The 21,758-nt window shown below is 39.3% G+C and overlaps 1 protein-coding gene across 2 annotated transcripts in view; it reads left to right on the plus strand.

The window, feature by feature from the left end:
• CDK8 (cyclin dependent kinase 8) overlaps positions 1 to 21,758 on the plus strand; it is a 76,031-nt gene that overhangs the window by 13,319 nt on the left and 40,954 nt on the right. For both annotated transcript variants that reach the window (XM_018056580.1, XM_005687557.3), the window contains exons 2-3: positions 11,112 to 11,187; positions 21,648 to 21,758. In XM_018056580.1, the coding sequence (XP_017912069.1) occupies positions 11,112 to 11,187; positions 21,648 to 21,758 (187 nt within the window). The remainder of the gene's footprint in view (positions 1 to 11,111; positions 11,188 to 21,647) is intronic.

Consider the following 21,758-nt stretch of genomic DNA (forward strand, 5'->3'; position numbering starts at 1 on the left):
TGGATATACACTTAGGAGTGGAATTTCTGGATCACATGGAGCCTGAGCGCTGGCCTTGTGAGTAACCGCCAGACTGTCCTCAGTGGGCACACCATTTTACATTCCCACTAGCAACCCATAAGGGTTCCAGTTTCTCCACATCTTTGTTAACACTTTCTTCCCACACCAACCATTTTTTTTAATATAGCTATCTTTATGGGTGAGAACACTTAACTAATTTTTATTCTTATAGCAGTATTAGATATGAGATTGACATGCAGTATACCAGCTGGATCATTTAATCTTTCTGAGCACTGTGGATTTCTTGTCTATAAAAATAGATTCATCCCACAGAGATCCTTTGTATAGTATATGATAAAGCATGTAAAGAAAGTTTTCAGGCCTCTCATAGGGCCATGTAAATTATACGTATTTTAACATATTTGTTAAATTAATCTCACTGGTTCTATTGTTTGTGGTTGCACTATTTCTCCAGTGCCCAATTATGCTAATTTGTATTTTTCAGGAAGAATTTGTGATGTTTATTAGTAGGCAGTTTTCCTAAATATGTCTTTTTGCAGATAGTAGCTTACAATACTTCTGCCTACGATGTCATGATTGTGTTTCTGAGAAATCTCTTACAAAAAATCTCCTATAAAAACAGCTTTTTCACTGGGGTATGGGTGCTAGAGGGCTTTTGTTGGACTTGGTTGTGATATAAGTATTTTTATAGTTGCATTCTACGAGGAGTACATCTGTTGACTAAACAAGACAGAAATAAACTTTGCTTCTTTACCATTTAGTCTACTCAGAAGGTTGAGGTTCCCCAACCTTTGTCCCTGATTGAGCAGTCTTGCTGGTAATACTGCTACCATTGCCAGTGGTAAAAGAATAAAAGAATGCTTGGGTAAACAAAACAATTCCATTCCAGAAGAACACCCAGACAGTCAAACAATGCATCTGTGTGTGCCTGTTCTTTGCATGCAACTGTTATTTTTCCTGTTTACTCTGTGCTGATTCCAGTTTGCATCATAATAATGCCTTTGTGTGGAGACTTTCCCCCCCTAATTAATTGGTGATGTTATAACCATATTGTGTTGTAAAAACTCATGCTGTAAGAGAATTGCCTGTATTTGCCAGTACAGGGTAGATAGTAAGTACTGTAAATATTTGTTGGTTTTAGGTGACCAGATGACCCGTTCTATAGATTGAGATATTTGTCATTGCTCTAACTCAGTGCTGTGTTGATGCTCAGCTCAGCATACAGTGCTTATTGATAGGATCTGCTTGTACCAATACATTTGTTCTTGTTGAAGGTGTTTGAGTGGGTTCCAAAGAATTTCAGGGGGAAATTATCTCTAGAAAAACACGTGCCAGGGAGTTGAGCAGATGAAATAGTAGTCCCCTCCTTATCCAGACGGGATACACTCCAAGCTTCCTGGCGGATGCCCAAAACCTGGGATAGTAGCATATTTCCTGTGTTCTCTCATGTTCTAAATGTACACAGCATGGTACACTGGACAGAGAAGTGATCCTCATCCTTGGCGAGATGCAAGATTTCATCATGCTGCTCAGGACGGCATGCAGTTTAAAACTTACAAATTGTTTATTTTCCGTTTAATATTTTCAGACTGTGGTTGACCACGAGTAACTGAAAACGCTGGTAAGGGGGGGACTACTGTGTTCACTGTATCATTAGACTGTGTGTTGAAAACAAAGTGGAAAATGTAATCCTACCATTGTACAAAATCATGAGACCTTTTTGCTTTTGACAAGCATCGTCATGTTGTAGGAAGACAGGACTAGAATAGCTCGGGAGAAAGGCAAATATGATAAAATGATTGAGAGAAAAGTACCATAGTATATAAATATATAGGATTTGGGGTCTGAAAGGATTTGGGTCTTTCAACTTGGAAATTGAAGGGATAGATTTGAAGTATAGTCAGCCCTGCGCACAGAGTGGAAGGTCAGGGGCATTGTTTCTAGGACCCTTTGGATGTAAAAAGTCGAGGGTACTCTTTTCCTTTTTGGGACTTCCATGATGGGAAGTGGTTAAAACTCCATGCTTCTGCTGTGGAGGGTGAGGGGTTTAATCTCTGGTTGGGGAACTGAGATCAATCACATGCCACTTGGTGTGATGCAAATTTTAAATAAATAAATAGAATAATGTAGTATTCACACATACATGAACTATGCATATCATCCCATATACTTTATTTTTTAACTGGAATATAATTGCTTTACAATGTTACATTAGGTTTTACTGTACAGCAGGGTGAATCAGCTGTGTATACACATATCCCCTCCCTCTCACGCCTCCCTCCCGCTTCCCCTTCCCACCCTCTGGGTCATCACAGAGCTTTGAGCCGAGCTCCCTGTGGTATAAAGCTGCTTCCCCTACCTGTTTTGCACGTTATAGTATATATATGTTAATGCTACTTTCAGTCCATCCCACCCCCTCCTCTCCGCCCTGTGTCCACAAGCCTGTTCTCTACGTCTGCACCTCTATTCCTGCCCTGTAGGTTCATCAGAACTATTTTTCTAGATTCCATATATATGCATTAATATCCAATATTTGTTTTTCTCTTTTTGACTTATTTCACTCTGTATGACAAAATATAGGTTCATCCACATCACTGTAAATGACCCAAGTTTGTTCCTTTTCATGGCTGAGTCATATTCCATTGTATATATGTACCGTATCTTCTTTGTCCATTCATCTGTTGATGAGCATTTAGGTTGCTTCTGTGTCCTGGCTAAACAGTGCTGCAGTGAATGTTGGGGTGCGTGTATCTTTTTGAATTATTCTTTTCTCCAGGTGTATGCCCAGGAGTAGGATTGCTAGGTCATATGGTAGCTCTATTTTTAATTTTGGGGGAACTTCCTTACTGTTCTCCATGGTGGCTGTACCAACTTAGATTCCCACCAACAGTGCAGAGGGCTCCCTTTTCTTCACACCCTCTCTAGCATTTTTTGTTTGTGGATTTTTTTATGATAGCCTTCCTTCTTTCCTGAAGTTGATTGTGTCTTTTCTCTTGATTTCCAGCCACTCAGAATGTTAATTTGTTAAATCATAGTTTTTACACACAGTTAAATTTTTTTACCTCTTCACTCTATTTCAGTTTTGCATAATTAAAAGGTTGTAGATCTGTGAATGCTACAAATAAAGCTTGAAAGTTCAAGTAGTCTTTTGTTTTAAGGTATCACCTGTTTTCTTGGTTGTTCATAGAGTATGTAACAACAGCTTGAGTCATTATTAAACAACACTTGCCATATAAAGGATAATCTGTCATAGCTATGTAAACTATATAATAACCACAATGCATTTTTTCTTTATGAAGCATCTGTATAATTGTTCTCATAGTTGTTTAAGTTAAAACAGTACTATGGCCAGTCAGTAACTTAACTAAAAAATGATTTTCTTCTTCCTCTGCATATACCTAGACACATGTATTTTGGGATGTATATATGTCTATCTGTCTCATGTACGTGAAAGTTTTTATCTATGTAGGTGCACATGTATATATATGTGCATGTGTTTAAATATGCGTTTTAAATATATCGACAGTGATGTGATCAGATATCACTAAATGTGGGGGTTTCCATCAAAGTAAACAACCAACCCATGTTTCTTAAATCCTCTTCCCAGAGTCATTTTTTTGAACACAGCTCTGTGAAGAATAAAGTTATAATCATGGCATCTTGACTTTAAGAACTATATTTTGGCACTGGTAATTTATAATCATTCTTTTTCTCCTTAATATTCATCCTAGAAGAAATGAGCAACACTGAAAAGAGAAATTAATGTGTAATCCTTTCCTCCCTAATGACTGGTCTTTCCTGCTATTTTGCATATCTGCCCAATTTATTTCTGCTTGGCCCTAAAGATTTTCTTCTTAAAAGTAGCATCACATCAGGCATATGAATACACCTGAACATTTAAAAAATAGTCACCTGTTGTACTCCAAGTATGCATTTAGTGGTATCTGATCCTTTTACTGTAATCTCGTAACTAAACAGACAGAAAGGACCAGGAGTTTCTTTCTAGTCTCCAAGCTTAGAAATACTTTTTAAAGTTTACGTAGCTTTTTTCCAAACAAGATAAAAATGCATTCGAAGTATGAGAGCTAACAAACTGAGCTTGAATCGCTCACGATAATGCAGAGGAGAGAGATTCATAGCTCAGTTTACAGGAAGCTTTGTAACTTCCTGGAGCTTGGCATCTGGAGCTGCCGAGAAACGTGGAAGTAACTCCTGTTGGGTCTGTCTTGTTCACTGGTGTATCTTAGGAACTATAACAGTGCCAAGCACAGGAACGCCCCCCCACCCCCAAATCAAGTTAGTAGTTCTAATAATCTTAAACTAATGTAATTAACCAAAAAGTTGCAGATTCTATTTGTCAGAATGATTGAAAGAGCCAACATGTTAACCTGAAAAGGAATTTTAAGTAAAACTTAGCATGGCTAGCTAGAATGTGTTCTCTGAGAGCTGACCCGATTTAAATGAAAGGGACTGTTGTTTCAGTTTGCTTTAATGCATTGTAACTTCATGTAAGATAATTGGGCATCCTGTATGATACAGGCCGCAGGAATGCGCCAGTGCTAGAGTTTATTGGTCTGCTGTAGCAAGGGTGGGCGCACACTTGGCTCCCAGAGCAGGGGTGTTCCTAGGTGAATGTGGGTGGAATGATTCTAAGGAAGAACTGAGGAGGAGACCACTATGGGCTGGGTCCTGTCGTGGGGCGGGTTGTTTGGTAATTGGGTGCCTCGATATCTTGCTCAAGGCAGGAGGAGTAAAGCAGAGCTGGGCATCATCAGTCAGCAGTCATTGCTCAGAAAGGGGCCGTTCTAGTCCTTTGGCCATTCTGCTGTAGCCTTGGGCAAAACTCCATTTCCTGCTTGCCTTTTCTACTGGCCTTGCTGCTAATTTCTGAGGGATATCAGAGATTATCAGTGGGGTTTATTTTCACTTTCTCAGGCCTTCTTTTTGGCTAGATTCAGCCCCGGGGGACATTGTTCTGTGAAATCCAGCTCTCCTCTGTGCTGGGATTCTGCTGACCAGGAGACTGTTCGGAAAGCCTCAGTTACTGTTAACCGAAGTCAGTCTTTTATGAATACTTTCTGTTGTAAGGTTAGTTATTGAGCCCTCTGAAGCTTAAGTGGCTGTGCACTGGAAGACTCTGGAGATGGCATCTGAGTGCTAGTGCACTGGCAAATGTTGAGAGATTGTTAACCGTTTGTAATCCAAGCACCAGGGTCCCAAGTGTGGTTTGGGCATAGACAAACTATCCTAGGTTTGACATCATAGTGGCTGTTTGTCTTGTTTACTGTGTTTAGTTGGCTATTTGAAAGAATTGCTTAGTACTTGAGTACCCAAGAACTAGAGTGAGCTGAGTTGCACCCAAAAGAATGGCTACAATTTCAACAGTTGGCCTATTTGCAAATTTTAGTGAACTTCTGAGCAAATTGTAGCCAGGAATAAGACTCATGCAAGGAGTGACTCGGGGTGCAAAGAGCAATATTATGGTTATCATTGTTAGAAACAGTGTCTGTTAACAATTCAGAAGTTTAAAGCAGCAGAGAGGAAGGGAAAGAACTAAAAAAAGAGAGCATGCAGATTAAAGCCTGACAATCTTTGGTTCTAACTATTTAGATTTTGTTCTGTAATTCCTGAGGGTGGAAGCTGTCTCTCTCAGGCCACGTGATCTAAAGGTCTCAGGCAGAAGTTTTCTCATTTTGAGATTGTCTTCTTGACGATTCTTAGGAATCCTCAATTTGGGGTCTGTAGCTGGACAGTCTTCTAGTAATTTGAGGAAGTGGTCTGTCATTGTTATTGAGAGCTGTGGATCCAAGAAGTTTTACTGCAGAACATGGCAAGGCCATTTCCACGGGAGCTCAAGTGCAGTCTTTCCCTAATGTTGCTTCAGAAATAGCCAAACACTTAATCTGAGAGCATGTAGAGCTGGTTAAGTATCTGGCAAGGGAAGATAGTTGTTTACATCAGTGATACGGTTGAATAGCTCTGGAAAATTATTATGTTAACCAGAATTATTACATCACATAATTTCTTTTTTTGTGATGGAAATAATTAAGATATAGTCTCTTAGCAACTTTGAAGTTTATAGTACACTGTGCTGTGCATAGATCTCCAGGATTTTTTTTATATGCTGGTTGCAAGTTTTACCCTTAAACAACACCTGCCCAGTCCCTGAGCCCCTGGTAACCACTCTTCTGCTTTCTCTATTTACACATGTAAGAGACTGCACATGTAAGTGATATTCTCTGTCTGATTTATCTCACCTAGCAGTGTCTGGAGAAGGCAATGGCACCCCACTCTAGTACTCTTGCCTGGCAAATCCCATGGACGGAGGAGCCTGGTAGGCTGCAGTCCATGGGGTCGCTAGGAGTCGGACACGACTGAGCAACTTCACTTTCACTTTTCACTTTCATGCATTGGAGAAGGAAATGGCAACCCACTCCAGTGTTCTTGCCTGGAGAATCTCAGGGACGGGGGAGCCTGGTGGGCTGCCGTCTCTGGGGTAGCACAGAGTTGGACATGACTGAAACGACTTAGCAGCAGCAGCAGCAGCAGCAGCAGCAGCAGCAGCAGCAGCAGCAGCAGCAGCAGCAGCAGCAGCAGCAGCATAGTGTCTTCAAGATCCACACGTAATCCGAGTTATCACAAGTGGCAGGATTTCCTTCTTTCTCGTGGCTGAATAACATTGATCCTTTTTAGGCGGCCCATTACCTGTCTTCACTGGATGCTTGTAAAATCTGCCACTTGTCTCCACCTTTCTGAAATACCTAAACATCGTGTCTTGATGTGGGTGGGCTTTCATTCATTTGTGATGGGAACTCATTGAACCCTTGCACTGTTACAAATCCTGTCCTTCAGTTGCCGAGTTTTCTTGAATTACTTTGTAAATTTTCTGCCTCTCTTCTCTGTTCTTTTTTTCTGAAACTCCTAATTATTCAGATTCCCTGGACTGGTTCTCTGATTTCTGTTTTTCTTTCGCATTTCTCTGTGTTTTACTGCTGTTTCTTAGGCTCTCTGCTCAGTTTATCTTCTGCCTAGCCAGCTCTGCTTCCAGAGGGATATTGTCCTATCAGGTTTCAGCTTTGAGGATTTGACTCTGAAAATCCAGTTGGTGCTCAGCTTTCTATCAGCTTCTTCCGTTTTTTTGGATCCTTGTCATCCTTTACTGTTTGTCCACTTTCGTTTTAGTTTCCAAACTTCTGTGCCATCTTCTCTCCCATTTTTCTTCCTTATAAGTTTGTGCCTTTTCCATAGTTTTAGTAGGGTGTAGGAGGGGAGTTAAGTTTGATATGTGTGTTCAGTACTCTATTTTACCAAAACACTGCTCATTTTTGTAAGCACTCCTTTGCAGCCATTAACTTACCCCCCCCCGCCCCCCCCACCTAATCTGTTAAAGGCGAGTGTTCATCATGGCTGTACCCTCCTCTTTTTGGTCATGTCACATGACACACTTTCTCTAGCTTTGTTTGCTTATCTTTAAATGTAATAATGTTTTCTTGTCATCCTCATTTGTTTTGTACACTCCTTGAGGTGAGGCACACATACTCTGCACCCTTTGGAGACAGCTGACATGGAAGTTCTGCTCCCACCCCGCCTCTGAAAGCAGGCAGACCTCAGGGCTGTCCGCGTGTTTCCATGATTTTACGCAGCTGCTGCTCATCTTTGCTCTTCTCCAAGCAGCCAGCCAGTGTTTTTGTTCATGCTGTTCCGCCTTCCTGGGGTGTCTCATGTAACTACTCATTTCTTTCCCCAACCCCTCTTTCCTTTCCTGACAAGCTTCTTTAGTCTTAAGACCTTCTGGTTAAGTATACTCTTGGAGAAGCTTTCCTTCACCCCTTCAGGTGTAGCTGAAAATCCCTTGTGTTTCTAGTACTGTGTGTAGAGCCCTGCACTGCAGCTATTATTGACAGTCTGACTACTACGACCAGATTGTGGCTCCTTTTCCTCTCTAGTGTGCCTTTGTGGTTAGAGAAGTGTGCCCCGCACATCACCAAGTACTGTTATGTTATGATGGTAATTAGGTGAGTTTTAAGAGGTTGTTGCCTTTTTGATAATCACATATCTTTTAAGGTTTTTTTTTTTTTAATTCTCCCATTTACCTTTCTTTCTGATATCTTTTTTAAAAGATAAAACATGTAACTACTTGGGGTGAGGGAGAGAACTGATTGCAGATTCAAAATTTTTTGTTCATTTTGAAGAAGTTTTCACAACACGGTTTTTAAAGACGAGAAAGTCCAGAGGTGGTTGTTAAGGGGGTGAATGAGTTAGTCTTTGTTTTTTTTTCCTTCCCCGCTGCTCATTCTCTCCACAGAGGGCTCTAGTTTAGAAGTCATCCTCAGCAGTAGATATAACAAGCGGTTACACTCCTGGGTTGACCATTTGTGTAAATTAGTACCTTGCACATGAACTGTCTCTTCCCTGGTGGATTCTGACCCCAATTTCATTTTGTTTCTGTGTCACTCTCTTTAATGCCCCCTTTAAGTTTTCAGACATCATTCCGACTAGGTGAACATTAAGTACAGATATTCTTAATGTATTTTTAATATAATGTGTGCCCATTTGTGTGCTTTGCTAGAAAGTACTTGTAGATCTGATTGTCATAAAACAAATTTCTTTTCAGAAAAATAATGTCATTGGGATTTGTTTTTGTAACTAAAGATAAGGTGTAAATATGTAAGCAAAGATAAAGCCAAGCAAACTTAATAATTTAAAATAATAAAATGTTAAATAAAATTAATTGATTTTCTAAGGAGTTACCCTTTTGTTCAGTCAAACCTTCAGTCTTTTCACCAGCTCTATCACCCTACCCTTTCTTTTAGTATTTGACCTCATTTCCAACATCAGAAAAATATGGAAGCCATCAGAATGAGAACTCCCTGGCTTTTGCCTCTGAACCCACCCCTCTGCCCCTGTGTCCTCCTTGGTCTTCCTGTTGGTGATACGATGGAGAAGCATTTGACCTCGCTTGCAGTCTAGTTCCTCCCCACCGCCGCACCCCCAGCATTTCAGTCTCTGCTTTTCTTGTTTTCCCCTCTCATTTCCTTTTCTCTGGGTTCTTCCTCTCAGTACTTAACATACTCGAGTCTCTGACATCTTAAAACATGTTTAATCTTGTGTACTACTCCAGCTGCTGCCTTATTTTATCACCTTCAAAGAATCACCTACGTCTCGGTTGACTTAATGCCCAAGTCATTGCTCAGCCTTCTGCAGTGTAGACTCTGCTGCTGCGTCACCACAGCTATTTTTGCCTAGTCCAGCATCCCTCGGTGACTTCATCATTGCTAAATTCAGTGGATGCTGCTCAGTCCTCACCTTACTAGGCTTCTCTGCAGCTTTGGATACTGTTTACTCTTCTGCCTGTTTCTGAAATTCTTTTTCTTGCCGTTCCTAGTCTCTGATCTCCCCTCATGTACTCTCCTGACTTGGATGATGGTATCTTCAGTTTTCTCTTTGGTTGGGTCTGTTCAGCTTGCCCTACCCACATAGGTGTCTCACAAGTATCAGATTCGGGCTGCATGCGTCGGAGCGCTCATCTTCCTGTTCCCTCTGACCTCCTGTGAATGCTGCTGTTAGCCTGTTCCCTGAGGCAGGAGCCATCATCTGTGAGGTCTCCTCCTTTCTCACCCCCAGAATTCTATCCTGGAGGCTGCGGTGCTGCTTATGCGGCTCTAGCCATCTCCTCTGCGGCAGCCAGCATCACCTCTCACCTGAGTCATTCCGACACTGTTGACTTAACTGATCTCTCAGCCTCCTGTCCTTCTCCCCCCGACCCGCTGCCCCAACACACACCTCCTTAGCATTCAAAAAAGGTAGGCAAAGATGTTTTCCCCAAAGGAGGATTGCTATTCTCCTGTTTAAAAATCTTGAATGGAGCACCTCCTCTTGTTCTTGGAGTAAAAAGACTCGTATGATCGGGTTCCTAATTATATCCCCAGCTTCATCTCCGGTTATTTAATGTGACTGTTTTTCAAATGCTTTACCCTCCCTTCAGATGATAAGGCACACTGTGTTTCCCCCTTAACATGCACAGCACAGTTCTCAGAATGTGATCTGGGAAGCCCTAGGTGTCCCCAAAATCCTTTCAGAGGATCTGCATGGCCAACACTGTTTTCATAACAGTGCTGTATTCTGTGCTTTTCCTCACTCTGATTCTCACGAGTGTACAGTGGCTTTTTCTCAAAGGTGACGAGGCAGGTGATGATGCTGTTGCTCTGGTGGCTAGTGGGTATGTGCTTTTGTAGGCTGTGTTTTTAACAGTTCCCATTTTTAAATTCTAAGAGGGTTAATATTGATAGAACCTCTTCAGGGTCTTCAGTGACGCCCAAGAGAGAAAAAGGGTCCCGAGTCCAGAAGGTCTGAGGACTGTCTTTCAGGCCTTGGTTAGTTGGGATTTCCTGTGAGGAGACTTGGCTTGGGTCTCCATAGCGTGACTTTTGGGTCACCTCTGCAGGTTGCGCCTTAGCACATATCCTGTGGTGGGTCGGTTAGTTACCTCTCACCGCTGGTACACAGAAAGCTCCACCATGGAGGTAGGAACCGCAGTCAGTCCCCAGTTCTGGTGACAGTGAGTGCTAAGCAAACACAAGCTGAGTGAATCTCTTTGAAGGTATTTGGGGATATGAACTTATAACATGTTTAAAATCATAACCATTTTGTACTTCATGAGAGATGCATTCATTTCTTAACTTTTTTGACCTCTTAATATCTGAGTGGGTTTTAAGAAAGCAAGTTTTACTTTATATGCATTGTGTACATGTACACACATGTACACACACACACACACACAGGTAAGCATATACATATTAGAGCAGAAAGAACCTTACTTGTTGGAAGTCAGGAGCTTCATTTTGGAATCTTCTTTTTCTTCTGTGCAAATAAGCATAGACCCTTGGACAGGTCTTTTTATTCCTTTGAATATAACTTCCCTCATCAAATAATGTAATTGTGCTGGATTATCTAAAAAGTTTTTCCCATGTGAAATTATGTGATTATATATGAAGAGTGTCAAAGTGTATGTGATTCCTATTTTTTTATATATATTAAAATGCATGTACATTTAGATTTATTTATATATTAAAATTACTTTGTTTTCACAGGAAAGATGATAAAGACTATGCTTTAAAACAAATAGAAGGAACTGGGATCTCTATGTCGGCATGTAGAGAAATAGCAGTAAGTGAAGCTCTTTTTTATCATCATTATTATCAACTGACTTATGCATATCAGTTATAAAAGTCACTGAATTGTATTAGTCACACACACTAATTGAAAGTTGAGAAGTATTTTTCATATCAACTATTTATAGAAAAGTGTAAAGATGGTATGTAGTTCTAGCAAAAATTGCTATGTAAATTAATTGATTTGGGATTAAGTCTCAGTTGTTTATATAAATATATATATATATTTTCCCAAAAAATGTCACTAAATAGATAAGGATCCAGTTATTCTTATTTCGTTGTGTGTAGTAAAAGTATTTGTTATATGTTAATTCACATAAAATTCATGTTTCTATTTTAATAAGATGAAATTATTGACATTACTTATAAACTTAAAATGAGATTATTTGATTTTCATTGTTTCTGTCTGTTCTTTTGCATATGTAAAATTATATACTCCCTTTTTTGGAAGCATATCATTGCCATATGGTAATTAAAATCTCATTTTGATTCCAAAGGAAAATATTCTTCATGTTAATGCATTACCAAATAATTGTTCATACATTTAAAGTGAGATTTTACTTCAGTCTTTACTGTTGGGAAACTATGGGTCCAGACTTATCTTTTTAGTCTCTAGTCAGAATATTCTAAAATATGTATTATAATAGTCTTCACTTTTATTGCTTTCAGCCTTCTTTCTACAGATATAGGCTGTTATGGCCTGGAGGTATTAATTTAAATAATTTTACTCATTTAACAGCTTCTATACCATTGGGTTTTCAACTAATAGTCAATTATTTTGTGTCATGTTGACAGCAACTAGACCAAGGTAAAGTATAGAAACTTAGAAAAGTCAAGAACCCTGTCCTTAAGTGTTTACACACTGATGAGAAAGGACACTCATAACTCTTATAGGAACAATATAACAGGCACTATGATAGAAGTGACTGGGAAAAGGGTATATATACACAACTAGAGAATCAAGGAGGGTTTCAGATTTTGGAGGCCATGTAAGTATTATCCCCACAAGGAAAGAATGAGTGAGATGGAGGGCTTCTTAACCAAAGGTATGCTGTAATGAAAACTGTATTTCATTTCATTGATAAAATTCTTGTACTCTTGAATCTTGAGGTAAGATACCTGTTCATTAACTGTCAGTTCTGCAACTTCTACTATTCTCTGTGTTCCAGTCAGTTGTAAAGAATTAAAATCCATTGCAATATGGTGAGTGGTGTTGGACGTCAGGATAGTGATGACCTTCGCAGGGGCAGAGAGGGAGCAGAAGGACAGACAAGGGAGCTTTCAGGATGCTAGTGATGTTCTGTTTCTTGGTTTTGCCCTGGGTCTGGTCATGCGGGTTTCACATGTGAAAACTCACTGAGCTGTGCATTTACCATTCATGTGCTTTCCTCTGTCTTTATTATTCGTCAACAAAAAGTTTTTAAATCAACACTCCATTCATTTCAGAAACATTCTTAGTTTTTTATCTGTGTTGATAACTGTAAATGCAGTTAAGCACAATAAGGAATACTCCTTATTTTTATTGTACTTGATCGTGGTTCTTCCGCCTAAGGTGAGCAGAAATTTTTAATTTTGATGATGTCTCATTTGCTAGTTTTTTCCTTTTATGACTTGTTTTCTGTGTCTGGCTGAAGAAATCTTCATCTGTTTGCTGATTGTGAAGATATTTCCCTTTGTTTTCTTCTAAAGCCTTGCAATTTTAGCTTTTATTGTAAGTCTGTGATCTGTTCACTTCATTTCTATTTGTAGTCTGATGTAATGCTTGAATGCCTCCTCCCCTCTCTCCATGTGAATGTACAATTGTAGCCTCATTTTTTGAAAAGACTCTTTCCCATTGAATTCCTTTGGCATATTTGTAAAAAATGAAATGACTGTAAGTGTTGGACTATTTCTGGGCTCTATTTTGTTCCATTGATCTCTTTGTCTCTCCATGGCTGATTCCAGATCACTCTGCATCACACACATCAAGACTTGAAGTGAGGTGGTATAATGCCACCAGCTTTATTCTTTTGATTCAGGATTGTTTGGGCTATTTTAGGTTCTCCGAATTAGCATATACATTGTTGAACTGGCTAGTCATCTTTATTTCTAAAAAATGCCTGCTGAGATTATGGTTTACATGAGTTCAGGGAGAACTGATATCTTAATAATACTGAAACTTCCAAGCCATGAATCTTAAGAAGGTGTATTTTCCATTTTTAAGGCTTTAGAAAATTTTCTGTCAACAATGTTTTATAGTTTTTTAGTGTGGAGGCTTTACATAGTTGTTAAATTCATTCCTAAGGATTTTATGTTTTCTGTACTATATATGTATTATTTAAAAATATTTTCTACCTCTTTGCTTCTGTACTTAGAATTGATTTTTCAAATGTTATAAGTTTTTTAAATCAAATTTATTTAGATTTATCTGACTTACCCACTTAGGTATATCTCTTCTGAGTATTTCCTTCATCCTTTTTGTATATATAATTTTGTTTATTTACTTTTGGTTGTGCTGGGTCTTCGTTGCTGCGTGGACTTTTTCTCTAGTTGTGGTATATGGGCTTCTCACTTCAGTGGCTTCTCTTGTTGTGCAGCACAGGCTCTAGGGCACACAGGCTTCAGTAGGTGCATCACGCGGCCTCAATAGTTGTGTCTCTCGTGCTCTAGAGCACAGGCTCCGTAGTTGTGGTGCACGAGTTTAATTGCTCTGCGGCATGTGGGATCTTCCCAGGCCAGGGATCAAACCCATGTCTCATGCATTGGTAGGTGGATTCTTTACCACCAAGTCACAAAGAAAGCCCTAAAATGCTATATATTATATAAATTATATTTCTGAATTCACTGGTAGGTTTGGTGATATCTTGGAATCTCCTACGTAAATAATTATGTTATCTATAAATAGGAATAGTTTTACTTTTTTCTGTCTATATGCTTTTATTTTTTTCCTTTCCTGTTGCATTGGCTAGAACCTCTCAGAAGATGTTGAATAGTGGTAAGAGCCAGCATCTTACTACTTGTTCCCAGTCTTGGGGGAAAGTGTTTTCAGTGTTTCACCATCAAGTTAAATGCTGGCTATAGGCTTTTTATAGATAGCATCAGCCAAGCTTTAGGAAGTTCCCTTCTTCTTTTTTTTTTTTTTTTGTAAATGGTAATGAATTTTGTCAAATGCTTTTTTTCTGCATGTCCTGAAATGACTGTATAGTTCTTCTCTTACTGTTATATTGGCTGACTACATTGATTACTTTCCTAATATTTATCCAATTTTACAGTTTTGAAATAACCCCTGCTTGATTATATATGTCACTTGATTTGATTTACCAGTGTGCTGTTAAGGAGTGTTAGGTCTTCTGAAGAATGTTAGTCTCTGATGATTGTTCTTATACTGCCTTTGTCTTCGGTATTGAAGTGGTGCCGTCCTCACAGAGCAAGTCAGGCAGCCTTTCTTCATCCTCTGTATTCTAATTTCCGTGCAGTTAGCAGTTATTTTTCCTTAGATGCTTGACAAAATTCACAAACCATATATCTTCACATTTAGTATTTTGTGTTTAAGTTGTATTTTTTATGTAATTTTTCATTTTGTTTAAGTTACTGAATTTACTGGCACAAGGTTAAGACTATCCTCTTACTGTCTTTCATAAATGTAGCTTCTATAGTGGTGTCCCTATTTCACTGTGGACTTGGTAATTTGTGTTCTCTGTGTCATTGATTTTTGCTCTTAAACTTTATTATTTCTTTTGGCCTGCCTTTCTTATCTTCTTAAGGTGGACCATTAGGTCATTGATTTTTTTTTAAAACTACTGTTTTCTAATAAGGTGATTACGACTATAAATTTGCCCCTAAGCTATGTTTTTCTTGACAAATTTTGTCACATTGTATTATTATCATCACTTAGTACAATTTCCATTTTCTTTGTGAGTTTTTCTTTTATTTATGGGTTATTTAGAAATATATGGTTTAATTTTTAAATATGTGAGGCTTTCCAGATAGTTTATTGTTGATGACTAGTTTTTTCCCCCACTGCTGGTCTCCTTGTTCCTCTCGTAGCTCACCACCTCACAGGGTTGCAGAGGGTGGTTAAGACCCTACCCAGATTACCCAGGCTCTTATCTTGGCTTTGGACTTCCCTGATAGCTCAGTTGGTAAAGAATCCGCCTGTAATGCAGGAGACCTGGGTTCAGTCCCTGGGTTGGGAAGATCCACTGAAGAAGGGTTTGGCTACCCACTCCAGTATTCCGGCCTGGAGAATTCCATGGACTGTATAGTCCACGGGGTCGCAAAGAGTTGGACACAACTGAGAGACTTTCACTTCATTTGTTACCCCGGCTTTACCACTTACCTGGCTTGTAGGACCCAAAGCAGGTTACCTGATTTCCCTGTTTTAGTTTCCTCTTTGTAAAATGAGAGCAGTGGTATCTCATAGGGTTTCTGTGCATGAGGAGCATTGGTCACTTCTTAGGGCACGGTGAGCTCTGGGTACCTGTTGGCTCCTCAGTAGATGCCAGTCATCACTGCAGCAGCCACAGTGCGCAGATGGCCTGCCCACTTGAATTTATCTGCTGCCAGAGGACTTCTGTGGAAGGTCTCAGCACATTTTATATCCCGGGATCTTGTGTAGCACCTACCACAGGGCCTGGTGTGTGGCAGGTGTTGGGTAAATGAGCCCTGCTAAATGGAGTGCAGCTCCCTGGAAGTGCGTGAGTGTAAATATTTACTTAGAGGCAGCTCCTCACAGAGACTCAGCTCCAGCCAGCTCCAATCCCTCAGTGACCCAGCTCCCAGGAGAGTGTGTTGTACGTACTCAGTAGTAATAGCTATTTACTGTACTAGTTTGCCACAACAGAATGCTGCAGACTGGGGGACTTCAACAACAGAACCTTATTTTCTTAGTGGTGGAGGGTGCCTGCAGAATTGGCTTCCTGTGAGACCTCTCCTTGGTTTGCAAACGGCCACCCTTTTGTGGCCTCTTCACGAGGTCATCTCTTTCTGCGTTCTGATCTCCTTGATTAGGGCCTATCCTACTGACCTCGTTTTACCTTAATTGCCTCTTTAAGGGTCTTATCTCCAAATAGAGTCATTCTGAGGGCCCGGGGATTAGGGCTTCAACACAAGAATTTGCAGACAAAAACTCAGTTAAGTCTTTAACACTTTTATTACTACTATAATAATGATACTTACTCACTAGTAAAATCATTGCCCTCAAAGACTTAATATTTGACCAATCAGATGGATTTTCTTAAAAATAGAAGTGAATTGATTTTTTTGATGAAAGCACTGTTCAGAAGCCAAAGGGTGTGTTGACGATGCCTTTAGCTGATATATTTTGTTCATTCATGAATTCAGTTACTCATATATTCATATATTCACCAGGTGTTTAATGAGTACCTTTCAAGTACCAGGCAGTGTGCTTGAAACTAGCAGTCCCGTGATAATCAAAGCACAGTGCCTGCCACTGTCCAGTTCACAGCGTAGTATATATTTAAAATATCTGTGTCTCTGGATGAAGGAGAATTACTGCCTCTGGGGGCTAGGTCTTAGGAGGTGTTGGTATTAGACCACAGAGTGTTGGATTTGTATTTTAGAAATGAATTAATTAACTTTGAAAGCATTTAAATCCTGATTCTAACCACTACTTATGAATGTGACCTTGAGCAAATTATTTAATCTCCTTACACCACCATTTCCTCTCTGTAAAACAGGAGCAGTATAAATATTTCATAGGGTAATTCATGATAGAGTGAGATAGTGCATGCCACATACTTAGTCCCATTCTTGGCACCTGAGAAGAGCTCAGTAAAATGGTTGCTGCTGTTGTCTTTTTAGTACAGGAACTCAACCTCATCTCAGAGGTGAGATTCAGGCGACACCTAAGAATAACCTACTTATATGTAGGTTTGTAATAATTTGAGAGAGCTTTTGGCAAAGCTTTGGAGTTTGTTTGTTATAATTTCCACCCTGCTGGTTTCCAGAGAGGATTTGAAATAGCTGCCCAGCTGAGAAGTGTGTTCCAGTTGTGAGGTAATGGAGAAAACTCTGACCCAGAACTGAGATGAACTTAGCGCTAGGTCCCCTCTTCCAGCCAGCTGACTGGTCCCTAGTGACCCCAAAGTCCCGGCTTTCCTGTATCAGATTCTTGGCCTTGTTTGTTAATTAGCAAGTAGTTTTAGATATTGGCCTTAAGTTTCAGAGAATTTGTATTTAATCTCTAGAGTTTCATAAGTTTGAAGTTTTGTTCTAAAAGTAGAAATATATAACTTGAATTTAATCTTGTTCCTAAATAGAATAATCATTTTCCAAAGAATAATTGTTCATTTAAATGACTTCCTATATAGTCCATTCATAGTCTTTCTTTTGTGGATTCATTTCAGAGCCCCTGATACATTATTAACATTACATTTACTTGATACCTGTTTTGGTGACAGTATTCTTATAAAAGATATTGAAGTCCTAAGTTCTAAGACCTTAACTTTCTCACAGATCTGTCGTGTCTTTGGAACACATTTGCAGGGCATGGTGTAAATCATTTCTACCTGATAAAGACAGAATATCACGCTTCATGAGAAGTTTTTTCTTATTGTTGCTGTTTTGTTTTTACTTGGTGGAGGGGGAATGCTGATGGTTTATTAGGGCCACTTGGGTTGCTAAATGGAGATAAAATAAGGAGATAAAAGGTTTTAAATAGAAGAATGTCCTTCTAGGAGATGACAGGGTTAATAAGCCCTTGAAAGTGTGTTCTACTTGGTTGTTTCTGTTTGTATAAGCTCTTTATTGTTTTATGAAATGTTTATAAAATTTTAATCAACTTTGTAATGTAAATAGGTACTGTATCTCACAGAATTACATATCTTAATTCTCATCTGGTATTCAGTGGTGATGAATGTTGTTTTGTTGTATTTTCTAATGTTGCTGTTACAGTGGTCCCTTTGTATCCATGGATTCAACCAACTGCAAATAGGAAATATTTGGGGGAAGAAATTTCCAGAAAGTTCCAAAAGGCAAAATTTGAATCTACCATGCTCCAGCAACTATTTGTGTAGTGTTTATATTGTGTTAGATATTTTAAGTAATCTAAAGATGATTTTAAGTATATGGGAGGATGTACATAGGTTATATGCAGATATTGTACCATTCTACGTAAGGAACTTGAGCACTGGAGGATTTGGGTACCCATGTGGGGTGGGGTATTGGGATGTTCTGGAATCAGACCTCCTCTGATATTGAGGGACAACTATAGTTAGTTTTTCAAAGAATTACAAACTACAGATTTAAGTGTATTGTTGTGTGATGTGAAAACATAGACAACTAGTGGAATGGGAGAAAATATTTGTAAATCATCTACTGCTAAAGGATTAATGTCTACACTATATAAAGAAATTCAACTCATACTGTTCTCCATAGTGGCTGTAGTAGTTTGCATTCCCACCAACAGTGTAAGAGGGTTTCCTTTTCTCCACACCCTCTCCAGCATTTATTGCTTGTAGACTTTTGGATAGCAGCCATTCTGACTGCTGTGAAGTGGTACCTCATTGTGGTTTTGATTTGCATTTCTCTGATAATGAGTGACGTTGAGCATCTTTTCATGTGTTTGTTAGCTATCTGTATGTCTTCTTTGGAGAAATGTCCATTTAGTTCTTTGGCCCATTTTTTGATTGGGTCGTTTATTTTTCTGGAATTGAGATGCAGGAGTTGCTTGTATATTTTTGAGATTAGTTGTTTGTCAGTTGCTTCATTTGCTATTATTTTCTCCCATCCTGAAGGCTGTCTTTTCACCTTGCTTATAGTTTCCTTTATTGTGTAGAAGCTTTTAATTTTAATTAGGTCCCATTTGTTTATTTTTGCTTTTATTTCCAGTATTCTGGGAGGTGGGTCATAGAGGATCCTGCTGTGATTTATGTCGGAGAGTGTTTTACCTATGTTCTCCTCTAGGAGTTTTATAGTTTCTGGTCTTACATTTAGATCTTTAATCCATTTTGAGTTTATTTTTGTGAATGGTGTTAGAAAGTGTTCTAGTTTCATTCTTTTACAAGAATGAATAGAACTGCCTTTTGACCCAGCAATCCCACTTCTGGGCATACACACCTAGGAAACCAGAATTGAAAGAGACACGTGTACCCCAATGTTCATCGCGACACTGTTTATAATAGCCAGGACATGGAAGCAACCTAGATGTACATCAGCAGATGAATGGATAAGAAAGCTGTGGTACATATACACAAAGGAGTATTACTCAGCCATTAAAAAGAATACATTTGAATCAGTTCTAATAAGATGGATGAAACTGGAGCCTATTTATACAGAGTGAAGTAAGCCAGAAAGAAAAACACCAATACAGTATGCTGCTGCTGCTAAGTCGCTTCAGTTGTGTCCGACTCTGTGCGACTCCATAGACAGCAGCTCACCAGGCTCCCCCGTCCCCGGGATTCTCCAGGCAAGAACACTGGAGTGGGTTGCCATTTCCTTCTCCAATGCATGAAAGTGAAAAGTAAAAGTGAAGTCGCTCAGTCGTGTCTGATTCTTAGCAACCCCATGGACTGCAGCCCACCAGGCTGCTCCATCCATGGGATTTTCCTGGCAAGAGTACTGGAGTGGGTTGCCATTGCCTTCTCCACCAATACAGTATACTAACGCATATATATGGAATTTAGAAAGAAGGCAACGATAACCCTGTATGCGAGACAGCAAAAGAGACACAGATGTATAGAATAGTCTTGGACTCTGTGGGAAAGGGAGAGGGTGGGATGATTTGGGAGAATGTCATTGAAACATGTATAATATCATATGAGAAACGAATCACCAGTCCAGGTTCCATGCAGGATACAGGATGCTTGGGGCTGGTCCACTGGGATGACCCAGAGGGATGGTACGGGGAGGGAGGTGGGAGGGGGGTTCAGGATGGGGAACACGTGTACACTCATGGTGGATTCATGTTGATGTATGGCAAAACCAATACAATATTGTAAAGTAATTAGCCTCCAATTAAAATAAATTTAAATTAAAAATACAACTCAATAACAACATCAAAAAACCCAGTTCAAATATAGGCAGTGGACTTGAATAGACATTTCTCCAAAGAAGATATACCAATAAGCACATGAAAAGATATTTAACACCATGAGTCATTCGGGAGTGCAAATCAAAGCCACAGCAGATACCACATCATACCTATTAGGACGTGGCTATTATAAAAAATTTTAGAAGGTAAATAAACGTTGATGACATTGCTGATGGGAATGTAAACGGTGAAACTATTGTCAAAACCAGTTTGGTGGTTCCTGGAAAAGTTGAACATAGAGTCATCATATGATCTCGCCATTCCCCTCCTAGGTATTTACTTAAAGAACTGAAAGGAGGAATTTGAGTACTCATACACCAGTGTTCATAGCAGCATTATTCACAGTAGCCAAAATGTGGAAATAACCAGTGACTGTTAGCTGATGAATGAATAAGCAAAATGTGTATATATGGAATGGAATGTACTCAGCCATAAAAAGCAATGAAATTTTGGTATATGTTACACCATGGATAAACCTTAAAGACTAAGTTATGCTTAGTGAAATAAGCCAGACACAAAAGGACGAATACTGAGTGATTCTGCTTATGTGAGGCACCTAGAACAGGCAAATTCATAGAGACAGAAAGTAGAATAGAGGTTACCAGGGGCTCACAGGGAGAGAAAAGTGGGGAGTTCTGTTTAGGACGATAAAACAGTTCTAAAATGGATGGTGGGGATGGCTGCATAGCATTGTGAGTGTGCTTATACTACTGAATTATACCCTTAAAAATGGTTAAAATGGTAATTTCTTTAAAATTTACTTATTTAAAAAATGTTTACAACATCTTTTAACATTATATTTATTTTTAATTGAAGGATAATTGCTTTACACCATTATGTTGGTTTCTGCCATACATCAGCGTGAATCAACCATAGGTATCCATATGCTCCCTCCCTCTTGAACCCAACTCCTACCCCGTCCCACCCCTCTAGGTTATCAGGGAGCACCAGGTTGAATTCCCTGTGTTGTATAGCAGCTTCTCATTAGCTATCTATTTTACATATGGTAACCTATATATTTCAGTCCTGCTGTTTCAATTGGCCCACCCTCTCCTGCCCCCAGAGTGTCCATAAATCTGTTCTCTATGTCTGAGTCTATTCCTGCCCTGCAGATAGGTTCATCAGTAGCATAAAATGGTAATTTTTACATTGTATGTATTTTACCATAATAAAAACATTAAAGAAGGAAGGTGACTGAACAATAACAACAAAACTGACAGATTTACACAATTATATCTTTTCAGTATCTTTTGCCCACAGATTTGTATTCATTTGTATGGACATCTCAAAATTGTATGGGTATTTATTAGATTTTTAGGATTGAGTACTATTAGGTTTGTATTGCCTTTGAGTTACAAACAGTGTGGGGTTTTTCATGTTACTTTTATGACAGAGATTTTTAATGACTCCCCTTTGTTTTGCAGCTACTTCGAGAACTTAAGCACCCAAATGTCATCTCTCTTCAAAAGGTGTTTCTGTCTCATGCAGACAGGAAAGTGTGGCTTCTGTTTGACTATGCCGAACATGACCTCTGG

Source organism: Capra hircus, chromosome 12 (assembly GCF_001704415.2).
Source record: "Capra hircus breed San Clemente chromosome 12, ASM170441v1, whole genome shotgun sequence".
NCBI classification, from domain to species: Eukaryota; Metazoa; Chordata; class Mammalia; order Artiodactyla; family Bovidae; genus Capra; species Capra hircus.